A 22,183-nucleotide genomic window follows, 5' to 3' on the forward strand; every position below is an offset into this window, starting at 1 on the left:
ATAGTTTATATATTATCAGTAGACATTCTTGAAGCTGTACATAAAACGTTAAAGAATCCATATCTCTAGCATTAGCCTCTAGCCACTTCCTGGTTAGCGCTATTGATTCTTTAGTGTTTTCATACACACACAAAACAAATCTTATATAACAAATCATTATATATATATATATATATATATATATATATATATATATATATATATATATATATATATATATATATATATATATATATATATATATATATATATATATATATATATATATATAAACCAACTTAATTGGTAACATTTCCTTTTCCATTTAAACGAATTATTAACTAAAAATGTATTATAAGTTTAGAGTATTTTTCTGTACTGAAAGTGTTTTGTCATGTTTCAGAGTGACAGCTCTCTAAAGCCAGACATTCCCAAATGGTACGTTTGAGGAAGTAAACCATGTGGCTGACGAAATAGCTAAACTTGCAGAACACTGATGTCAAGTTGATGCAAGTCTTGACTGTTATGTCGAAGGGGTAAGCCAAACGATATTTGCAACTGTCTGGGTTTTTCTTTAAAATCATTCCTGTAAAGTCGATGTTTTCCATTTAAAAGCCTGGAAGAGAAAGCATGAGACGTTTTGACAGTAATGCATACTTTAACTGCTTTCATCAGCTGAACATATTCATATAATCCTATGGCATACAATTAATTCATTCATTCAAAAATACTTTCAATTCATGGCATACACAAGCTACTGATGCCTTGATTTATTTTCACAGCTACTTTGAGATCAAGGTAAACTGTTACAGCTAAATTGTTGCATACATTTCATTATGAATTCAGAAATCACACACAGTACAAGTAAATGGAACTGGTGTAATTCAACCTCAATCTATTCTTAAATGCAAGTGTGAATTGTGAAACTCTCCTACTCCGTCTTCTCCAAATAAAATGTCAGATGTCGAATGTGCCAATTTCACACAGTACTACACCAATTAAAAAGCTACTGTGGAAAGTAATTGTTCGTTATTAGCAAGACAATCGCTGCTGGAGGATGCATCAATCTGTTTTGAAGAGTCCTGTGTATAAAAACTATGAGAAATACCAACACTGAATGATTTAGGACAGTTGCTTCTGTTAAATATGCATTACCTTCAATGTTTTTTATAGACCCTGGGGAAGGTGCAGAGGGTGGGGTTTTTGGGGAGCTGGGACTCAAAAGCCTGTCTTTTTTGTTGTTGCCTTGATTGAAGAAAGAACAAAAAAACCCAAAATTAAAAAAAATAAATAAATAAAATAAAATTGATCCACTACACAATTAAATATATTTTTTATCTTATTGTATACAAATTGTACAAGCAACTATGAATAACTAATGACTAACCAATTGATATTTACTGACTGATATATAACATTAGCAAAAAATGATTTCAGTTGCAACAACAAGCCATTCATTTAAACATCGATTTCATAATGTGTTAATAGTGCTAAGTTTGTTTTAGTTTTTTTTTTTTTTTTTTTTCATTTTGTCTCAATTCCCCAGTGTTGCCTTTGGATTGTTTTCAAATGGGCATGCCAGTTATATGTTTAATCCCTGATTGCTTTTTCTCTGATGTTTCTTTATTAAGTTATTCAATCAATTGTGAATGTCACTAAGCCCAAAACTGAGCCAACTTTGAATATGGCTTTCCCTAATAATCCTCACACTGAGTTTGAACACTTGCATCCAACCTCATCTCACCAAACACTACAGTTCAGTAAAAGTTTACATGCGGGTTTAGGCTTTACTTGTGCCACTGTATAAACCTTATGTTCTGATGCAACCATTTTTGCTGTCACTGGGTGATCCTGCTCTGCCATGTACAATATGAGATGCACAGTTCAACACTTTCATGTTAGCTACAGGGTTAACCAAAGCCCTGAAGAATTAACAGCTAACAATCAATTTTCACAGTCTAAGAAAAAAGAACATTGATGTTGCCAAAAGAAAACAAAGTTACAAACACCACTAAAGAAAATAAAAAGCTTTTCTTACACACACACTTTACCAAGGAAAGCAATCTTAGGTGAGACTGTAGCTGCATGTGATATGACTGAAGCCAGTCTCCTACTTCAGAGAAGAAACAAAATATTAATTAGTTTGTTTGGAATCAATTAGTAAGTAAAACAGCCAAGAACAGATAATTTTTTTAAATTATTGTTAAGGGGAGAAATCAATATAATTAGTTACTATCTCTACCAAAAATGAAAACTGACTAATGGCGTGCATGATATTTTGTCATTATATATTTATAATAACTGTGATAAAATTGCTCCTTAAAGAAGATCTTTAGGTTCATCAATAAATGTGACACATTGAATTTCTGTTTCCATTAACATAGCTAAAAGTTAGCAATGAGAAATAACAAGTAATGCAAGTGTAAATGGTGTGGTTTTTTTAATTGTCATTCTGTACTATTCCTGTCATCAAGCAACTAGAGAAAAGTTTGTGTAGCTGTGCAGCTGCTTCAGGGTTACCGGTCATTTGTGCACTTTAGGTTAAAGGAAAAAAAATTAGTTTTACATTTTTTGTGTTTTATACATGGAGGACTTAAAAAATTAATCAGCCAACAAATGTGATTAATGATGACTTTCTATTAAAGAATTAAGCACATAAAAATAATAAGCTATTGGACAGAGAAGAATAATATTCGGCCTTAATGAATAATTTATCACATCAGTCAGTATGGCTTGCAGTTAGTTTCTGGGGAAAAATTGTGTGTCATGTATTTGTGATATTTTACAGGTCCTTGCCAAGGTGTATGTCATAATGATCATAATCCAAAGTTAAAGGAAACTAATATTTAATATGTCCATCAATTTTAGGCTATAGAAATCTCAAGTCTTGTTGGAAGGACTCATCATTCTCCAAGCAACCAGGCATTAAACAGTGTTGCGCTGTCCAAGGGGACAAGAGGAAACTGTGTTTGGCCATGCTGTGTTCAACAGATGAATTCCCCCCTGGTGGAGCCTACTCCTGAGGAGATCTGCACTCAGTATACTAATAACCACAGCAACTATGTTCTAAGGTAGGATTTAGAAAGCTCATGCATTTTGCATAAAATAATAAACAGGTCATGTATTTTCTCTACAAACAGAACAAAGCTTGTGGAATACTCTTCTTTTATCACAGTGAATTTCTTGAGATTACCAACAGAACAACTACAAACTGGGATAATAGTGAGCAAGTTTAAATAAATACAATAAATAAAAAGTCATGTTGAAACTAAACTAGCCAAATTTAAAACAGCACAGGAGAAAATACAGACAGTCCAAGCCAAGATGAGTTAGTGATACACAGTTGGATTGTACTTTGGTAGTAATGAGGAGGAAGTCCTTGACTCATCCTTGAAATCACTTTATAGTTAGTAGCAACAGGTTTTTTTAGACAAAATATATTCATGCACATTTAGAGTGATACAACTGCACGTGTTTTTTTTTTTTAGGTCTGCTCCTTGCAGTCATAACTGGTATGTGTCTAGTTTCATGTGGGCCTGATGATGCCCTGTTTGAAATGAAATCCTCCTTCAGCAGTATACAAATGTCATTGGAAGCATTGTTTGTTTTGTTTTTATAGTTGTTCACTGAAATATTGGATCTATGAGTATGCTGATGTACACCACGTATAATGTGCTGAAATTCTCGCTTGAGGTTTAATCTGTGGTTTAATAGGACATGTACATGAGGAGCTTTGCAATTTTTTTCTCAAATGTACATGTGGTTTTCTTCTGAGGCTGCATGATAAAATTCTACTAAGACCTGCAAAATTCATGTTCCTTTAAAATAGCTCAGACAGGGAAATATAAGCAACTGTGTCTGGTATGATTTTTAACAGCTGGGCGCAAAACTGTATAGATAATTATGAACATCAGAAGAGTACCCTATAATTCTACATAATTGCAACTCCATCTTCAGACATGTATTTCTGGCTGGAAGGCCCACACTGCATACTTCAATCATAATTCAGACTACCGAAAATTTTTGCTATGACCTGCCCTTCCTTAATGGCTATTAAATTAGCAGCTTTAGAAAGAGAACAATCAAGACCAAATCACCAAATTTGCACTTCTTTAAATACTATTAACAACTACTTCTCTAGTTATATTTTGCAGTATTCAGTTGGTATTTTGCATTTATTTAAGGTAACCATGCCTTGTGTCTGTTCATAAAAGTAGGTTATATCTAGCCTGACCATTGAAGCGTTTTCTGATTTTTAGGGAAAATAGACTCTAAGTATTGGAAATATTGAATCATCATTGTTTGGTTATTTAGATGATTTTGTGTCACTCAAAGGACTAGCTAATAAGGTATGAACATCAGAAATAGATTGTAGTCTCAGTGACCATTCATTTGTTTGTGTACCATTTGTTAATTTATTTTCTATTGTAAATGATATTATAGAAATACAAATTCCAACTTTACTAACTGTCTATACTAGACTTATTTGATTACAAAATCAACTGCTTTTCTACTTTATGTAACCAACTGTAATAAAACCTGTACAAACAAAAACAAAGCAACTTGCAACCTTTGGGCAAATCATAACTTTGGTTGGTATGGCCTTAATAAACAAGTTCAAGATCAAATTTATTTATATAGCGCTTTTCACAATTGACATTGTCTCAAAGCAGCTTTACAAAGTGTACTATAGAACAATTTTATTTTTAATATGAGCGAATTATGTGTGTTTATCCATGTTGAGCAAGCTTGGGACGACTGTTGCAAGGAAAAAATCCATTAGATGGTATGCGGAAGAAACCTTCAGAGGAACCAGACTCAAAAGAGGAACCCATCCTCATTTATGTACTATTAAGAGTGTGATTATAAATCTTAAACTATACAAAACACTGGAGAGTGAGAACTACCATAAGCACCAGAGTGTGTGATTATGAGTAATGTCCTTTCTACAGTCTTATACAGTCAGTTGATGTTGTGGAACCAGGAGCTACATAGCAACTCATAAAACAGCTCAACATCTAAGATCATTATAGATAAAACACCAACTCCTCCATGACAGAATTTTAAATGTTCAAAGAAATCCAATGTCAAAACTCTACATGAAGTGGAATCCAAAGGGCACTGGTCATCTCTAGATGGTTCAGGATGTTTGCGGGGTTGGCATTTACTCTTTATGAAGGTCCATAACCTTCAGGAGGTTGAATAAAAGTGAAGCTGGCACAACCTCAGGATGCCTCAGGATAGTTAGAGAAAGAATAGCACAGACATAGCAGTGATAATAAAATAAAAGCCAATAGGCTTAATGCCTAAGTATATTTCATACAAGAACTTTTATAAGGGCTTTTTCCCTGAGGGTGTACTTGACAATACTCTATCTGACAATAGAGACAATACACATTCACATCAATCACACTTTTTTTTTTTTTTAAGTCAAGGCTGCCATATTTTAAAAAAATAGATGGAGTTATTTAGTGACTGACTTTCTTTCAGCGCTTTCTGTCAGTTTTATGACAAGACAAAAAAGAAATCAAGTTATAGAGGTTCAATCTTTCACATGATGGCTTGTCTTGTAAAGGAATCTGCTTACTATTAGACTTACCAATAAACCCAGAGAATTTTGTTGACTGAGAATACCAACTAACATTTCTAATGTCAGTTTGGCAGTGGTTATTTGTTAAGTAGCTAGCTATTTGTTACATTAAACAAATTATATAAATGAAAACATCTCAGGTGTGTAACCCTGTTCCCTGAAAAAGCGGAAACGAGATGCTGTGTGGATGTTGTGTGTCATAACGCTATGGGGAACATCCTTTGTTCGACCGGTTGTGAAGCATGTGTGTCAAACAACCCAAATATTTGGCTTAAATAACCTTGGCACTTTATAAATAGACATAACACGGACACACCTTCAGGTTATAACTTTGTCTGAAGTGTTGTCCTAACATGCCCACAGTGCAGCAATGAGGTGCTGCTTTTTTAGAGTACACTCATGTAATCCCTATCAAAAGCTACACTTGATGCTGCGTTTCATAACGCTATGGGACTTGCAAAACCTGGCAGCGCTATTTTGTGTTTTGTGTATTTGTCTTACACTGTTGACACTTACTAGTCCTTAGCCCTGTGTTTTCTGTGATTGTTGTATGTAGCACCAGGGTTTAGAAGGAACGACAATGATTAAAATGACAATGAAAGCTTCTTGACTTTACTTGACAACCGTCACTAAATCAATAGTCTACTGGTGCACTTTCCATCAATATTTAAAACAATTATAGGTATTTAAGATTTAAATCATGGGCTGGAACAATAAATGTGTTTAAATTTGGTGGGTCTTACAACTAATATGGCAGCTCATATCTTTAAAGACAGAGAAGAATGAGGCCAAGAAGATTTGACTGAGTTTAAAAAATGAAGTTTATTACAGCTTTGCCAAAGCTTTTATCTTTCTTAAAAAGCACTGTGAAATCTATTATAGCAAAGTGAGTAATAACCCAAACTTAACACTTGGACAAAATGGATAAAGAACTGTTCAAGAGTCCAGCTGAAACATTGAAGGTGTTAAAAGGCTTACCTGCTGAAATAGGAGAATCTGTGTATGTTTCAATAGTAGTAGGAGCTCCTTGCAGATCCTGGCCCAATGGGATAATGACCATTTAATTTGACATTTATGACATGTGGCAGATGACCTTATCCAGAGTGACAATGATCTAAATCTTATACAACATAGCAGTTAAAAAGTTTATAGGACCTTGCACAAAGACCCAGCAGTGGCAGGTTCTGGGATTTAAACTCACGACCTTCCAATCAGAAGTCCACAAAGTTAATTCTCCCAGAAGGAAGTCATTTGTGTTTAGATCAAGATTATTAATTTCAACTAAAACTAAAGAAAAAAAAAAAAAATACTTGGCATAAACCAAATATAGCTTAGCACATACAACCAATTTACCTTAAACAAGCACACTGATGGTAATATCATCCTTGGTGGTTGCTTTTTATCAGAATGAACTGATTGACAACATATTGGCAAGGGAGCCAACTGTTGGAGAAAAGCAGTAAACAGATATTTGCATTTAAAAAAAAAAAAAATTTCCTATTCTATATGCCACAACATTCTCCATCAAATATATATTGCAGAATATAATCCAAGAATCACAATGTGCAAAGCGCTGAGATACACCCAAGAATGAAGTTTGCAGGCAATAGTCTGTACAAAGACAAACATTATATAGTCAATAACCGAACTGTTGAACCAGTAATGATAACATACTATTCATAAAACAGAGGATTTAATGCAAAGAACACCATTTGAACTGTGAAACTTGGGGGTGGCATCTTCACATTGTGGAGGTGTTTTGGTGAAATAGGGACTGGTGTACATACATACATATATATATATATATATATATATATATATATATATATATATATATATATATATATATATATATATATATATATATATATAGCATAATGCAGGAGAATCATCTAGAAATACTGAAGCATACATAAACCAAAAAGTTGTAAATGAAAATTTTTGGAATCAAGTAGGTCAATCTGTGGGATTGGAAGCTATACCAGATGAGGTTAGCAAATAGATTATAAAGGTGAGTGAAGGCATCTCTAGTGCTGGGAGGTATCACGGATTGACCAGGCTTTAGGAACTGGGAGTAAATCAAGGTTGTCTTTTATTGCTCTTCAATAAACAAACACAAAAGAGTCAGACACAAACCTGCAGGAAATTACAAACTTAACAGAATCAACTTCACCCGAAGCGTAGCGCGTGGGAAACACAGGTGGCAGTCCGGATGCTCTATAGCCGTAAACTGTAGATTGGATGGTGAGTGCAAGGAAAGAGGGGCCTTATAAAGGGGACGGGTAAATGAAGGACAGGTGTAGGTGATTAGTCGGAGGGAGCGGCTGAGTGACAGTGTGAGAGGGTTGGAGGGAGGCGTGATTGGTGGCTCTCTGAAAGGAGGTTTGCTGATGCAGTGTTTTTGGCAAATGTACTTAGTGGAAGGGAAAGAAATGCTCTTGTCTACAATACATAATGCTGCAGTTGTTTTTTGAGATGCTGAATGTGCTGAAGTGATGCCACTGCTGCAGATCCTGTTGTTGGTTTGAGTTGTTTTTGGCTTGGGAGGTTTAATAAACCGAGGTGAGCTTATCTCCATTGAACACACTTGTATATGTATAATAATTTACAATGAATATATTAAAAGCCCTAAATGCATCTAGGAGGTCAGACATGACCATGAAACAAACAAAAACCACAGCAGTATGCATTTATTGCATTCCTTTACTGGTTCAAAATAAATGCCTAGTCAGGGGCATTGTGGTATAAATTAGGCCAGTAGGTTTTTTGTTTTTGGAATTTTAATTTATTATATATGTTTGAAAATGTCTCAAGCATGTATAAAAGAACATGTTAACTGCTCAAGCTAGTTGAGACTAATATTGAAATATACAAATATAGATAATGGTACTATGTCAATTCAGTTCAGTTCAAACTTATTTGTATAGTGCTGCTAACAATGGTCATTGTCACAAAGCAGTGTTACAGAAATTAATAGGTCAAATATAAAATGTAAATAAATTACTCTATATTAATTTATCCCTATAGGTTTATTCCTAATGAGCAAGTCATTAACATTTCTGTTCATGACAAAATGTTAGCAGAATTGTACGTATTTACATTTACATTTACAATTACGGCATTTAGCAGAAGCCTTTGTCCAGAGTGAGTCTCTATTAATGAATAAATCTACACTGGTTCACTAGTATTAATTAGATCTCATTAATTGTCATACCTCTACTATGCACCAAGACACTCTGACCAAATGCAATTTTTTTGCATATTACTAGACAGATATTTGTTTCTACATCAACGCCCAAGCTGCTTTACCGCTTCTCAGTATGCTGACTCATTATAACGTGATAAGTGGTGATGATCCGCACCACTCTTGTGTCATTTGAAAACTTGTTTAATGTGATTCATCAGCAGAAGTGTGAACAGCAGCAGCTCTGCAGGGTGCCAGAGTTAACTTTATTTTTTAAGGAGACACTGAACCTTCTTGTGTGTCTTTGTGGGAGTATTGTGTTGAATGCTGACGACAGCTGAAGACAAACTTTCTCACACAATTTCCCTCTTTGTCCCTCCTAACAGAGTCCTATTGGTTTAGCTTAATGTAAGAAGATGTTTTGCTAAAAAATATTTAACATGAGCATGTATTTATTTAGAAAATATACCTACACTTCAGTGGCTCAGTTGCTGAATCATAAAAACATACAGAAGCCTTTGTACAGTGTATAATAAAAGTAGAAATAACCACCAAATAATGCTAGAGGTAAGGCCAGGTTAAGATTGCATTTAAATGAAATGTACATACCCTCTGAATCCCAGAAAGGGGAATTGTACTGGAGTATCCTTGTCTATTTCAAGACTAAAATATTTTAATTGACACCTACCTTTGCTTACTGAAACAAAATGCAGCTTTGCCTGAATGGATACCTGATGTATGCATGTCAACATGTCTGAGTTCCTGTCCATTAGCTGGAGGAGTATAGTGGAAATGGAAGTTAAATACATTTATATTCATATTTATGAATGTGTTGTACTTACTCGTTGACCATGTTTCTAACTACAGCATATAGGAATGAAAGCATATTGATCCTATCACTGTAGCTCGAGTTTGAGGTGTTGTTTGCTGGCTTAGCAGTGTCACATCAAACTGGAGTCTAATTCTGGAGCATATACTGTAGAGCAGTGGTCCCCAACCCCCAGGCCGTGGACCGGCACCGGTCCGTGGGCCAATTGGTACCGAGCCAAACAGAAAGAATACATAACTTACATTATTTCCGTTTTATTTATTATCTGATTCTGAACGATGTTTTATTTTGGAAAATTACCCTCCACTCCACCACATCTGTCCATGACTCACTCTTGATGCATGTCATGATGTTTGCTTCTGTCACATGTCTTACCTACATCTGCTACCCTCTTAAAGGGGCTGCTCCGGCCGGTAACACATAATACATTACCACTAAATTCAACCCCCCAAGCGAGCAAAATGAACAAAAAACAACACAGTGGATTCAGGTTTATTATTATATTTAGAAAATACCAGTTTTTATGCCGGTTGTATCATTTTATTTTGTTGTATTTATCCCCCACACATTAAAAGCCGGTCCGTGGTGCAAAAAAAGGTTGGGGACCACGATTACTTCTCTTCATTGCTGTCGAGACTGGACATTCTCTCTTTCATTTTTCTTTCTAATGCTCCAAACTTAATAAAAGTCTCAAATTGACACACATTTAAGTTTAAGCATAAATGTTTTTTTTTTATTAATAATCGAAGCACTCCATCCAGTGTATTTTAGGTTTATTTCACTCTTTATTTAATAGTAGACAAAATGTATCAGTTTGAGATGCAGGTGCAGTGTGACCACAATGAGGCTGAAAAAGCAGTGACAATCTGCTGCCTCACCAGAAAATAGTTTGATATACTGATATACTCATAGGAGACCCAAAAGTTTAATCTCATATGTCCTGGCATTTCAGAATTTTTGTTCTGAAAACAAGAATAGAATAAACAATGATTTTCTGTACAAACACAGAGTATGAACTCTGAAATGGTGCCGGAAACATCCTAGGGAGAGCTCAACCAAGACCTTTTTTGATTATTTGGAGGGGCACGTGAAGAACAGAGAAGAATAGTGTTTGCCTTAAATCAATTTTAAAAGGTTTTCCAAATAAGACTGCTGGTAAATCAACATAAAATGGCACCATTTATTAAGGAAAAAACTGCTAGGAAGTATTTCAAAACCACCAGTTCACATCACTATTAATTTCACCACTGTTCAAAGAGTACAACATGAGTGGAATATGAGGTCTCATGAGGTCTCATGGTCTGACATGGCCTACATTTAAGTTAATTTAGGCAATATTTAGATGCAATGCCTCTTACATGTTTTCACTTTCATGTTAGGAACTAGCATATTTGTTGAACTTAAAAACATTTTTTTTATTAATTATTTGTGTATTTGTTTGTACTTTGAAATGGATCAGAATGCATTTCCAACCTCTTGTAAACTATCACAGATGATTTACATTTGACAGTAATATATGCAGGGATACATCCTGAGTGCCAGATTCAAATGAATGTGTTTGTTCTTGCTGTAGTGCCAACATTCAGCCATGAATAGCTTTACAATTACACAGAGACATAACTCAATGCATTATGGCTTCTCTTTTGTTCATTTAATTGAATTTCTGTCAAAGAAAAATATTGTAAAGCTGTTTAAAGAATTTGATGAACATTGCATGTTTCCACTTCTTATGGTCTACTTATTTATTTAAAACAAAAATATATTAGAGAGTGTATATTAAGGATAAATAAATATTTCTACTGTAACTGATTTAAAATCTATCTTCGACTGTATGTGGCAGACAAAAATGTAAGGTAAAGGGAAATAAATGCAAGTGTAAAAATATTTATTTTAAGGGCATACATGAACTATATAAATATGTGCTGACCAAGTGCTAAGTTCTAGGCTATTAATCAAGAATGTGATCCAGGTGCGTAAACAAACGTGTGACATGGTGCCATAATGTGCAGTGGCTGATGTAGTTGTTACTTTTCCTGACAGAGAAAAATTAGTACACACAAAAATGTGTACTTGTATTTACGTTTAAGTGTGCAACACGTTTTGTACACAATTACTTCGGAAAGTCAACCACAACACACTGGCTAAATGTGCATACCATTTACCCACATGTAATGTAATGTCATGTACTATAGTAAATTAATTTCCATTAAAAAAAAAATGTTTTATATCATTAGCAGTGCAATGAAATACTCATACAGACGCTCCCCACTTCACAAACATTCACTTTACGAACTCTCATGGATACGAACAAAACTGTCCTCAAAATGAAATTTGTTTGGAGTCGAAAAAAATGAATGGTCTTAGTACATCTAGCCTTTCTGTATACAGACAGTATGTATGCTGTACATTGTGGTATCATTGCTGCTTCAAAGCTTTATCAATCCCTGGTTCAAACCTTGAGCTCTCCCTTGTTCATATGGGTTTCTTTTAAATACTCTGGTTACCGTTCACCATCCACCCAAAAACCTGCCAGTAGGCAAACTGTCAATGCAAAATGTGTGCATGCTTGGCACCATGCAATGGACTGGAATCTAATTAGCAGCCTCTTGCCCAATGTTCCCTTGGATGGGCTCTGGATCCACACTGTCAGTATATGAATTCTGATTTGAACTGAGTTGAATTGTTTAAATTGCTTTGATTCAATTTGTTCAAAAACAGATTTAAAATTTTGTGACTTTAGTTTTATTTACAGATACTCTAAGTATATATATATTTTAAGTATAATTTGTTGGGTTTATACATGAATATAGTATATGATAAGACAAAATGCTTTTTTCCTTTTGCATTCGTTCTAAGCAAATGTATTCTTTATGTCTTATTATAAACAATGTTTCACGTATGTGAAGAGATGTTTTTTCATATTTAATGCAAAAAAAAAACTTTAATTACTTTAAAATATGTTTACAACCTTGCTGTAGTGTGTAATGGCTCTTTCATTTAAAAAAAAAAACACTCCATTGTAATATACACTACCAGACATGCTCTTTTTTTTCCAAAAAGAGACGGCTACTCACAAAACAGATACGGGTAAAAATTGCATCTGGGTTTCTCTTATAATATGTAAGATCTCTATCAAATGTGTTATTCAGACTAGTAGGGCATTTTTTCAGTGAATTGCACTGATGTATTAGATATTGCATAAAAAACAACAAGCTACTACATCCTTCAGAGAATGTTTAATGCTTGTTTTAGTTCACAAATTGCAAAAAAAAAAACATTACAGGATAAATTGTGCAATTTTGCTGCTTGTATTTTAATCATACATTTCTAGGAAAACAAGAGATTGATTTACTGAAAAGATTAAACAAATTAGAGCAAAAGTATGTGGACACTTGACCATCCATCATGCCCAAACGGTTGTCATAGTCAAAAGCATACAATTGTTCAGAAAGTCTTTGTAAACTGTAGCTTTAATATTTTCATTCACTAAAATAAGAGACCCAAACACTCAACACCTTTGAATTAGAATATAGACAGCAAAATCTAGTGAAATTCCTTCTCAGGAAAATGGAGGTTATTTTAAATGCAATGGTGGAGGCAAAATTTCAGAATTTTCATCAAGCACATATTGGTCTTGTGTCCACACATTTTTGGTCACATAATGTATCTATTAACCCAAGTGAACTGTGCATTATATGCATAAATATTACAGTTAAAATATCCTTAATAACAATGGGCAGGACCAGCCTTTTGGAACAGACACATTTTTCCATGACATGGATTACACAAGTTGTTTCTGGTGAAGTTCATATGATTGCATTACTTAGATAATTACTCAGATAGATTGTGCAATCAATTAATACAAAACTGTGTGCCAAGAAAACATCCCCTATACTATTGCACCACCCATGCCTAAATTGTTAATAAAGGGTGGCTTGGGTCTATGAATTAATGTTGTTTATGCCATATTCTGTCATATTCCTACTCTCTACATGTTGTAGCAAAATGTAAGATTCATCAGATCATCCAATAGTTTCAGTTTATGTTTGTTTCCAGACATCAATGAACTGCACTGTGCTCTCACACTCATTATATCCCATGTTGTGATTTTTTCAATGTTTTTCTGCTTTGTGTAAAGTTACCATAGCTTTCCTGCTCAGCAGTTTCTGAAATACTTAGACCAGCCTGTCTGGAACTAACAACCATGCAACTGATAAAGTCACAGAGATCACATTTCCCCATTTTGTTGTTTAAGGTGAACATTATCGTAGTGAACATTATTGAACTCTAGCTTCATCAACAACGCTTTGGAAACACCCCCTGCATGACCACCCTCTGAACCATGTGTGTAATCAGAAGTGCTCTGTGTGTGTCTGTTCTTGCCACAGGTAAGCAGTGTTGTGCTAGTTACTAAGAAATAGTAACTTGTTACTGTTACTAGTTACTTCATTAAAAAAGTAACTCAATTACTTTGTTGATTACTTACACCAAAAAGTAATGTGTTACTGTTAAAAGTAACTTTTTAGTTACTTTTTTAAAGAACGTTCTTTAATGTTCACATTAATGCCCTTTTATGCTCTATGGTCTGTACAAACACAAAACTGACTTAAAAACACAAAGTAATTTTTAAACACTATTTTATTTAAGTCAGACCAGCACAAACTGAATATATCACAAGGATTTCTGAAATAAGTAACAAAACAAGCTGAATAATATATTCAGAATCAAAAACTAAAGTGGCTTCTGCATAATAAAAGCTGTTGTGTTGAGCCCTAAAAAATGTTCCTTTCACAGCTTAAGTATGAAAACTATCAACAATGTACAACATAACACCAGGTTAGCTTCTAGCTTCGTCGAGGCATGGAGTTTCTGGAGGAGCTTCGACAGATTGGAGTTGCTGTTTATCGCAGTAGATACGACCTTCAAACCAGAAAGACACAGCTTACATTTGCCAAAAAATTTTTGTCTTTATGCTCAACTAAAGTGAAATAATGACCATATTTCCACTTTGAGAAACTCGTCTTGCTCTAGCCTTGACTTGCCATTACTGCCGCACAGACTTGAATAAACGGAAACACGTCCACAGTGCGTCTTCTTTGTGTTTACAGTGGTTCATCCACCAATCCTACAATGCGTCGCTGCTGTAAACAGGTCAGGCTGTAGGCTACACTTCAGCCAAAATTAATTCATTTAAAAAAGTAACGGACAACGCACCATACGGTAACGGTAACGGAGTTACTTTATTTAAAAAGTAATGCGTTACAGTATTAGTTACTGTCAAAAGTAACTGTGTTACAGTAACGCGTACTAGTACTAGTAACGCATTACTGCCCAACACTGCAGGTAAGTATTGGTAAGTCGGTAAAAAGGAAAAAAAAAAACAATCAAGAAATCGGAAAATCAAACTAGCAAAAAAGCAAGAGGGAATGAAAATGGGCTTGTCCCTTAATCGCTCCTTACCTGCCAGATGTGGCGCCTTTTTCCCAGGGCTCGGAAGCCCGCCCCCGCGGTTTCTTCCCCCTGTGGAGAGGGTGCGGTGCTCCACCTCTCTTTCTCTGATGATAGTGCCATATTAGACGAACCCATGGACATGCCACCGCAGCCAGAAGCTCTTGGAGGTAGTGACTTGTGCTGTTTTCAAGCTTAACATTGCTAGGCCAGCTGAGCATCCTCTTAATAAATTAGATGAGTACCTGAGACCGAGGTCACTGCCTCTGTGCTGGGGCCTGCCCTTCTTTCCAGATCTGCACCCTGATGTTTCCAGATCCTGGGGCAGTCCTTATTTGTCCCACCTCTTCAGTGCAGCTATATTTCAGTTCCCCAGGTTTAAGAGACAATGGCTATCTCTCCCCTGGTGCTGCATTGTCCCTGAAAGCCCCGGCGCTGCCCACCAAGCTTTTCCGGACCTCCTTGGCTTTGGTTCGCAAAGCTTAAATGGCAACGGGTCAGGCTGGAGGCTGTTTGCACACCATGGCAGTCTGTAAGCCTACCAGGCAATAGATGAGGGTGATAAAAGGAGAAATTACAGTATTTTAGAGCTGCATCATGTTACAGACCTGGCCATCAGGGCTACATTGGCCAGTCTATGGCGGTCCTGGTGGCCACTGAGAGGAAACTTTCTGATCTCTCTGACAGAGACAGAGCCATTCTCCTGGAGGCCCCGGTCGTTCAGCAACGCAATTTATACGGTTGTCGACAGGTTTCAGGAGGCAAAAAGATAAAAAAAAAATTTCAGCGCTTCCTTCCTCGCCACTGTCATGGGACTGCTCGGCAGGCACAGCCCTAGCCCAGTACGAGTTCAATGATCGAAACACAGGAAAGTGACGGATCTGAGGATCATTATCTTTAAAAAGAGGGCTTTGACGAAAAGGTATGCCTTAGCACAACCGCCTCTCCACAGTGACCTCGGGAGATCGGGTTGTTAACCCTGCCACCTCTGGTGCTTCAGGGCATAGCGGTCTCCAGAAAGTGCCTGTCTCAGCTTCCGCCCGGAAACATATCAGATTTGGGGGTCTCGCCACCTCCCTGGAGGCTACTAGAACAGCTTTGAGGGACAGCTCAAACTGCTCTAGGTATACCAGAGGTCAGTCTCGAGAGACTTATACTCTTAAACAGTGCCTTCCTCTACCCCAGGCTGGGGTATGTCCCCAAGGTGCTCTCAGTTGCCCCATGAACAGTCGTGCTCCAGGAATTCCATCCTCCTTTTTAGGCCCCCATCCATACATCCACAGAACTGCCTTGTGTAGAAAGTCAGACCAGCTGTTTGTCTGCTACGGTCCGTATAAGAAGAACATAGATCTATAAGGTTATAAGAAGCCTGAGATCTACCGCAATCTACAGCTTATAACATATAATGTTTTCTTCCCACAAAAACAAATTGCTTATTGTGCTAATAACCTGTGTGTGATGTGTATTACAGCTTGTTGATTAGCTGGCCATTATTCAACTAATTAATATTAATTAATGTTACATGCCATTTTAAATATGAGCCAGCTGTCTCAAAACACCTGCAGTCCCTCAGAGACTATGGAAGCCCACTCCGCATGCCACTTTGCACATGCGAGTTAAAAGGCAAGCTTCGAGAGGTTTTCCTTGTTAGTCTTTAAAATGTTCAGTTGTTTTTACATTACAGACACATTCATGGATATTTTGTTATTTACTGTTAGTAACTGTAATAATCACATTGAATCCATAAAAAGTTTTTATTTACATTCCCTTCGACACTTCCATAACACTGAGGACATAATAATAAGGACAGTAGGAAATAATCGCATTGCATTGTAAATGCATAGGCTTTATCCTAGCTGCATACCACTACTATACGGTAGTACATTTTATTTATTGTGTTGTGTGGACTTTGGGACACAGCCCTGAATTCTCATTGAATGTGGATTACTGAATGTCTATTGTTATTAATGTTATTGAATGTCTCTCACATCCAACAGATTAATTCACACAGTGGTAAAGGGACAAAGAACCACCATTGTTACAGGATGCTTTTTTTGTAAAAAGCTTACTATAACACTTTAGGCCACAGAGAGTGAAATTCACAAAAGGAACCCTATTAGCTTTAAATGAAGCTGTAGGACAGAAATTAAAGCTATTTGTTTGCATTCAGGAACTAATACTGGTTTAATAACTTAATAATTACTTTAATAACTGTTCCAAATGGCTATAACACACAGTGAATTACAAAGTCACTTAGAAATTAAGTTCATCACCTGTAATATGCTGCATAGAATGTTGTCCTTTTACTACAGCAACATTGCTTGGTAGACCTACCAGAGTTTTATCAGCTCCCCAACAGAATTCTGAGACAATTAAAATAAATATAATCATATAATTACCCATTTTCACTGAACAAAAGGTGTAGAGCAGCTGCTGGTTTGTCAGTCTTTTGAAAAGACGTTTGAAAAGCTAGCTGATTAGCATGGCACGTGTAGGTATTACAGCCACAAACTGGGCAGAGCAATCATTTCACAATTAAAAGCAAAATAGCTCACAACATGTATGCTATAAAGACAATGTTTTTAATGTTAATAATACTGAATTGTTTTCAGTGGCAGCTTGCCCAGGCATGTGAAGTGGGTGGGGAAATTCCAAAAAATGTTTAGAGAAATCAAATAATCAACTATTTGAGGACTGAATAAAAAAGAAAAAACACCAATATTAAACAAATTATATATATATATATATATATATATATATATATATATATATATATATATATATATATATAGTGTTGGGCAGTAACGCGTTACTAGTACTTTTAGGTCAAATGTAAGCTGTGTCTTTCTGGTTCGGAGCTCGTATCTACTGCGATAAACAGCAACTCCAATCTGTTGAAACACCTCCAGGACCCCCATGCCTGAGGAGCTAGTAGCTAGAAGCTAACCCGGTGTTCTGTTTAACATTGTTGATAGTTTTAATACTTCAGCTGTGAAAGGAACATTTTTAAGAGGTCAACACAACAGCAGAAGCCACTTTATTTTTTGATTGTGAATATATTATTCAGCTTGTTTTGTTATTTATTTCAGAAATCCTTGATATATTCAGTTTGTGTTGCCCTGACTTCAATAAAATAGTGTTTAAAAATTACTTTGTGTTAAAGTCAGTTTTATGTTTGTATAAACCATAACGCATAAAAGGGGATTAATGGGAACATTAAAGAAGGTCCTTAAAAAAGTAACTAAAAAATTATTTTTAACAGTACCACATTACTTTTTGGTGTAAGTAATCAACAAAGTAACGGAGTTACTTTTTAAATGAAGTAACGAGTAACTGTAACTAGTTACTATTTTTTAGTAACGAGCACAACACTGTATATATATATATATATATATATATATATATATATATATATATATATATATATATATATGTATATGTATATATGAATGATGTTTCAGGCAGCATACGTTTTTTGTAACAGAACAAATACATACACACAATTCAAGTCTAATCAAGAAGCTTTCATTTTCATTTCAATCATATATATCTGATGCAGCGAAACGAAAAAACGTTCCTCCAGAACCCCGATGCTACATCAAACAACAATCACAGAAACAGAAAACACAGGACTAAGGACTAGGAAGTGTCCTTACCAGATAAATTCATGTGTGCAACCTGGTGCAAACAGTGCAAAGACAACACAAGACAGTTCAAGACAACACAAGACAGTGCAAAGACAACACAAGACAGTGCAAGACAACACAGGACAGTGCAGGACAAAACACAAAACACAAAATAGCTATGCCAGTAAACCTGTTGTAACAAGACAAAGTGAACAGTAGCCAAAATGTAAACAAAATGTTGTGCAAAAGAGCAATATAGCAGCAGTTTAGGAAAGATGTGCAAAAACAGCATGTAAACAGGTTTACACACATACATACATACATACATACATACATACATACATACATACATACACACATACATACAATATAAAAATGTAAATAAAGTCAAAGAGCAATTATCTGTGGCGGTGAATATCTGGAAACAATCTCTTTATACTTGCCAGACACACTGGTTTGTTTTTTGGCATACTTGTATTCATTGAGTAAGTATATACAATTATTATATACAAATCTGGCTGTGTATCAAAACTTCAACTTTAACACAAAAAAGCTTTCTCCTTTTATTTATTTATTTATTTATTTATTTATTTATTTATTTATTTGTTTGTTTGTTTGTTTAGATTTAACTGAAAAGCAATTGTAAAATATTAGCTGACAAAAATAAATAAAGAAAAATATAAATGGAAACACAACAATACAACAATATTAAGATTTACATAAATTTGCATTTACATTTAGTTTTTTCTTGCTTTACATATTTTATAATTTTTCAGTAAATAATCAGGTTATGACTTTGTTTGGTAGGTATGTGTCTGAGTTTTCTTGGACACAGGAGTATCCCGGTAGGTTTTATTATCAATTTGACCCAAAATCCCAAAAGGATGGCAGAGAATTGTTGAACATTGTTGTATCAAAGTCCTGCTTTTTCAAAGAGGTACTGTGAAAGTTAAACATTTTACTTTCTTATCTTTGCATAATTCGTTTCTAGAAAATACTCAAAAGGAAATGGTTTTACTTTGTTGTTGTTTTTATTTTATTTTTTACAATACAACACTATTTTAGTCATTACAAGATACATTTTAATTAGTTTGATATTTTATTTAAAAAAAAATTTTTTTAATTATCATTACTGTTGTGCTTTCCTTTTGTTATTTATTTATATATGTATATTTAGCTTGGGTTATTTAGCTTGGGTGTGGAGTTTTGTGGATTATTTTGATGTAGTGTTAAACTTCTGTGTAACATATATACAGTTTAAACTAACCAAGCCTAGTATAATGGTATAAATCAATACCAGTGTGTGACAATAATAACACTGATTATCTCTTCATCATGGGGCCTGTTAGTGGGTGGGATATATTAGGTAGCAAGTGAACATTTTCCCCTTTAATGTTGATGTGTTACAAATATGGGGAAAAATGGGCAAGCGTAAGTATTTCAGCGATTTTGACAAGGGCCAAATTGTAATGTCTAGACGACTGGGTGAGAGCATCTCCAAAACTGCAGCTCTTGTGGGATGTTCCCGGTTTGCAGTGGTCAGTGTCTATCAAAAGTGGCTCAAAGAAGGAACAGTGGTGAACCGGCGACAGAGTTATGGACAGCCAAGACTCACCGATGCACGTGGGGTGTGAAGGCTGGTCCATGTGGTCCAATCCAACAGACGAGCAACTGTAGCTCAAATGACTAAAAAAAAAGTTAATGCTGTTAAATCAAATGTTTCTTGGATGAGCCATCATTTCTGGCATAATTTATGAAAGTTTGATTCAACACACTATCATTGACATCAACCTAAGGTTGCTATTTTACCACGGTTAGCCAGTTTGAGGTAACAATCAATAATTAGAAGCCTTTACCACTTACATGCTCCAGCTTGCTTTATTGAATCTGAAAGATAAGTGAACAAAACCCTTCATACAGGCACTTTATTTACTGCAGTTATGAGAGCTAAACTATTAGTGCCGTTTTCAAAAGTTTTTTTTCCCCCTGTGACCTTGCATGTCTTTATACTAGCACCAATACAGATTTTTATCATGTCTCATTTAAGTGTCTAAAAATTTAAAAAGCACCCTTTGACAAAGCAGTAGCAACAACAGCACAAGAAGTTTTGATCCCCTTGACTGATTTAATTTTGTAATACTGTACATAATAAAAGAAAAAGGTTGATTGCATTCTCCTGCCTTCTAAACAGAAATAATGGAGGCCGCTACTATTTCTTTCCCATTCAATTTTTTACAATTTGAATGCAGTCTCTGATCACTGTGTGCTATCGTGGAACAACTCTCCTAATCTTTTTATCATTTCATGTTTTCTGTTCACACATTCAACATGGGCCAGATGCCTTTACCCAGAGCATCTTATAGAAAGTCTCCCATCAGAATTCAGTCTTATTCTTCACATCCTCCACTTAAATGCGTAATTTTAACTCAGCACTCTGTATGATGGTTGAATTTCCTGTTTGATTTTTCTCGCTTGTTAATTTGTGTGTGGGGGGTGTATTTTGCCATGTCTACAGTGCTGTGTATTATTTTTTACTTTGTGTATAGGTTTTTATAGTCATTTTTATGTTCTTTACTTACCTAATATGAACTTAGCAAACAGAAGCATAGGCAGGGTTAGAAAATAAACAAAAATATTCTGCCTTGTTTTGGTGCCATTTCTTTTATTAAAGTAGCATTACCAAAGCATTTTAATAACAGAATAAAATATTTGATTAATTTTGTTTTGGCTGCTTGCCCAAATTCATGTATAAGATGTTATATGTGCAATATTACCTGCAATACGTGCAATACCACCTGTGTGCAATACTACCTGCAATACATACTTTTTCCTTATGTTTCTCAGTCTGCCACTTAATTAGGCACAATAAATAATAAATAAAATAAAAAAGTATAAATGGAACAAAAATATGATAAATTAATATAGTCTCACTTTTACTAGGAAGAGAAACTCTTTTTATCTGAAATACATAAATACCAGTGTTCTGCTGGTGGAAAATATACTTTTCTATGACTTTCTTTCTGTATCTCGAATTTAAAATAAAATTGTACTACTTGTAAAATTCAAGTTGTCATATGTTAATGCAACCAAAGGCAAGCAATCTGCAACAGCTGATATGTGATTATACACCGAACACTAACACTGATTCATATCTGTAGATCAAAATAGAAATAATTAACCCTGCTTAAGAGAGAACATGGTGATAGCAGTGTGTCAGACGGCAGAGGCAGCATAGGGGCAGTGAATAAACCAAAGTCTAAGTGTATTTAAGGTCAGATACTGAACAAACAGGATATCCGAGATCCAGGCGAAAAATTAGATAAATAATCCAGAATCAAAACAGGAATCAGAGTGGAGGCTTTGGAGGTCAGTGGTGGATAAATCTGAGTGTAAGTTTCGTGTGTACTTATATAGTGGTGTGGGGTTATAGCATCATCCAGGTGTGTGCAATCACCAAGCTGGTAAACATGAACTCTGACAGTGAGCAGGACATGTGGGTGTTGTATTCCAAGAAATCAATGTTTGTA

The 22,183-nt window shown here is 35.2% G+C and overlaps 1 protein-coding gene across 1 annotated transcript in view; it reads left to right on the forward strand.

Annotated features, from left to right (window-relative positions):
• The first annotated feature begins 387 nt into the window (after window positions 1–387).
• gc (GC vitamin D binding protein) overlaps window positions 388–22,183 on the forward strand; it is a 35,775-nt gene continuing 13,979 nt past the window's right edge. Inside the window, exons 1-2 of the mRNA XM_046842055.1 lie at window positions 388–515; window positions 2,848–3,050. Of these exons, the coding sequence (XP_046698011.1) occupies window positions 2,971–3,050 (80 nt within the window). The 5' untranslated portion in view covers window positions 388–515; window positions 2,848–2,970. The remainder of the gene's footprint in view (window positions 516–2,847; window positions 3,051–22,183) is intronic.

The sequence above is a fragment of the Silurus meridionalis genome, chromosome 27 (assembly GCF_014805685.1).
Source record: "Silurus meridionalis isolate SWU-2019-XX chromosome 27, ASM1480568v1, whole genome shotgun sequence".
Classification (NCBI taxonomy): Eukaryota; Metazoa; Chordata; class Actinopteri; order Siluriformes; family Siluridae; genus Silurus; species Silurus meridionalis.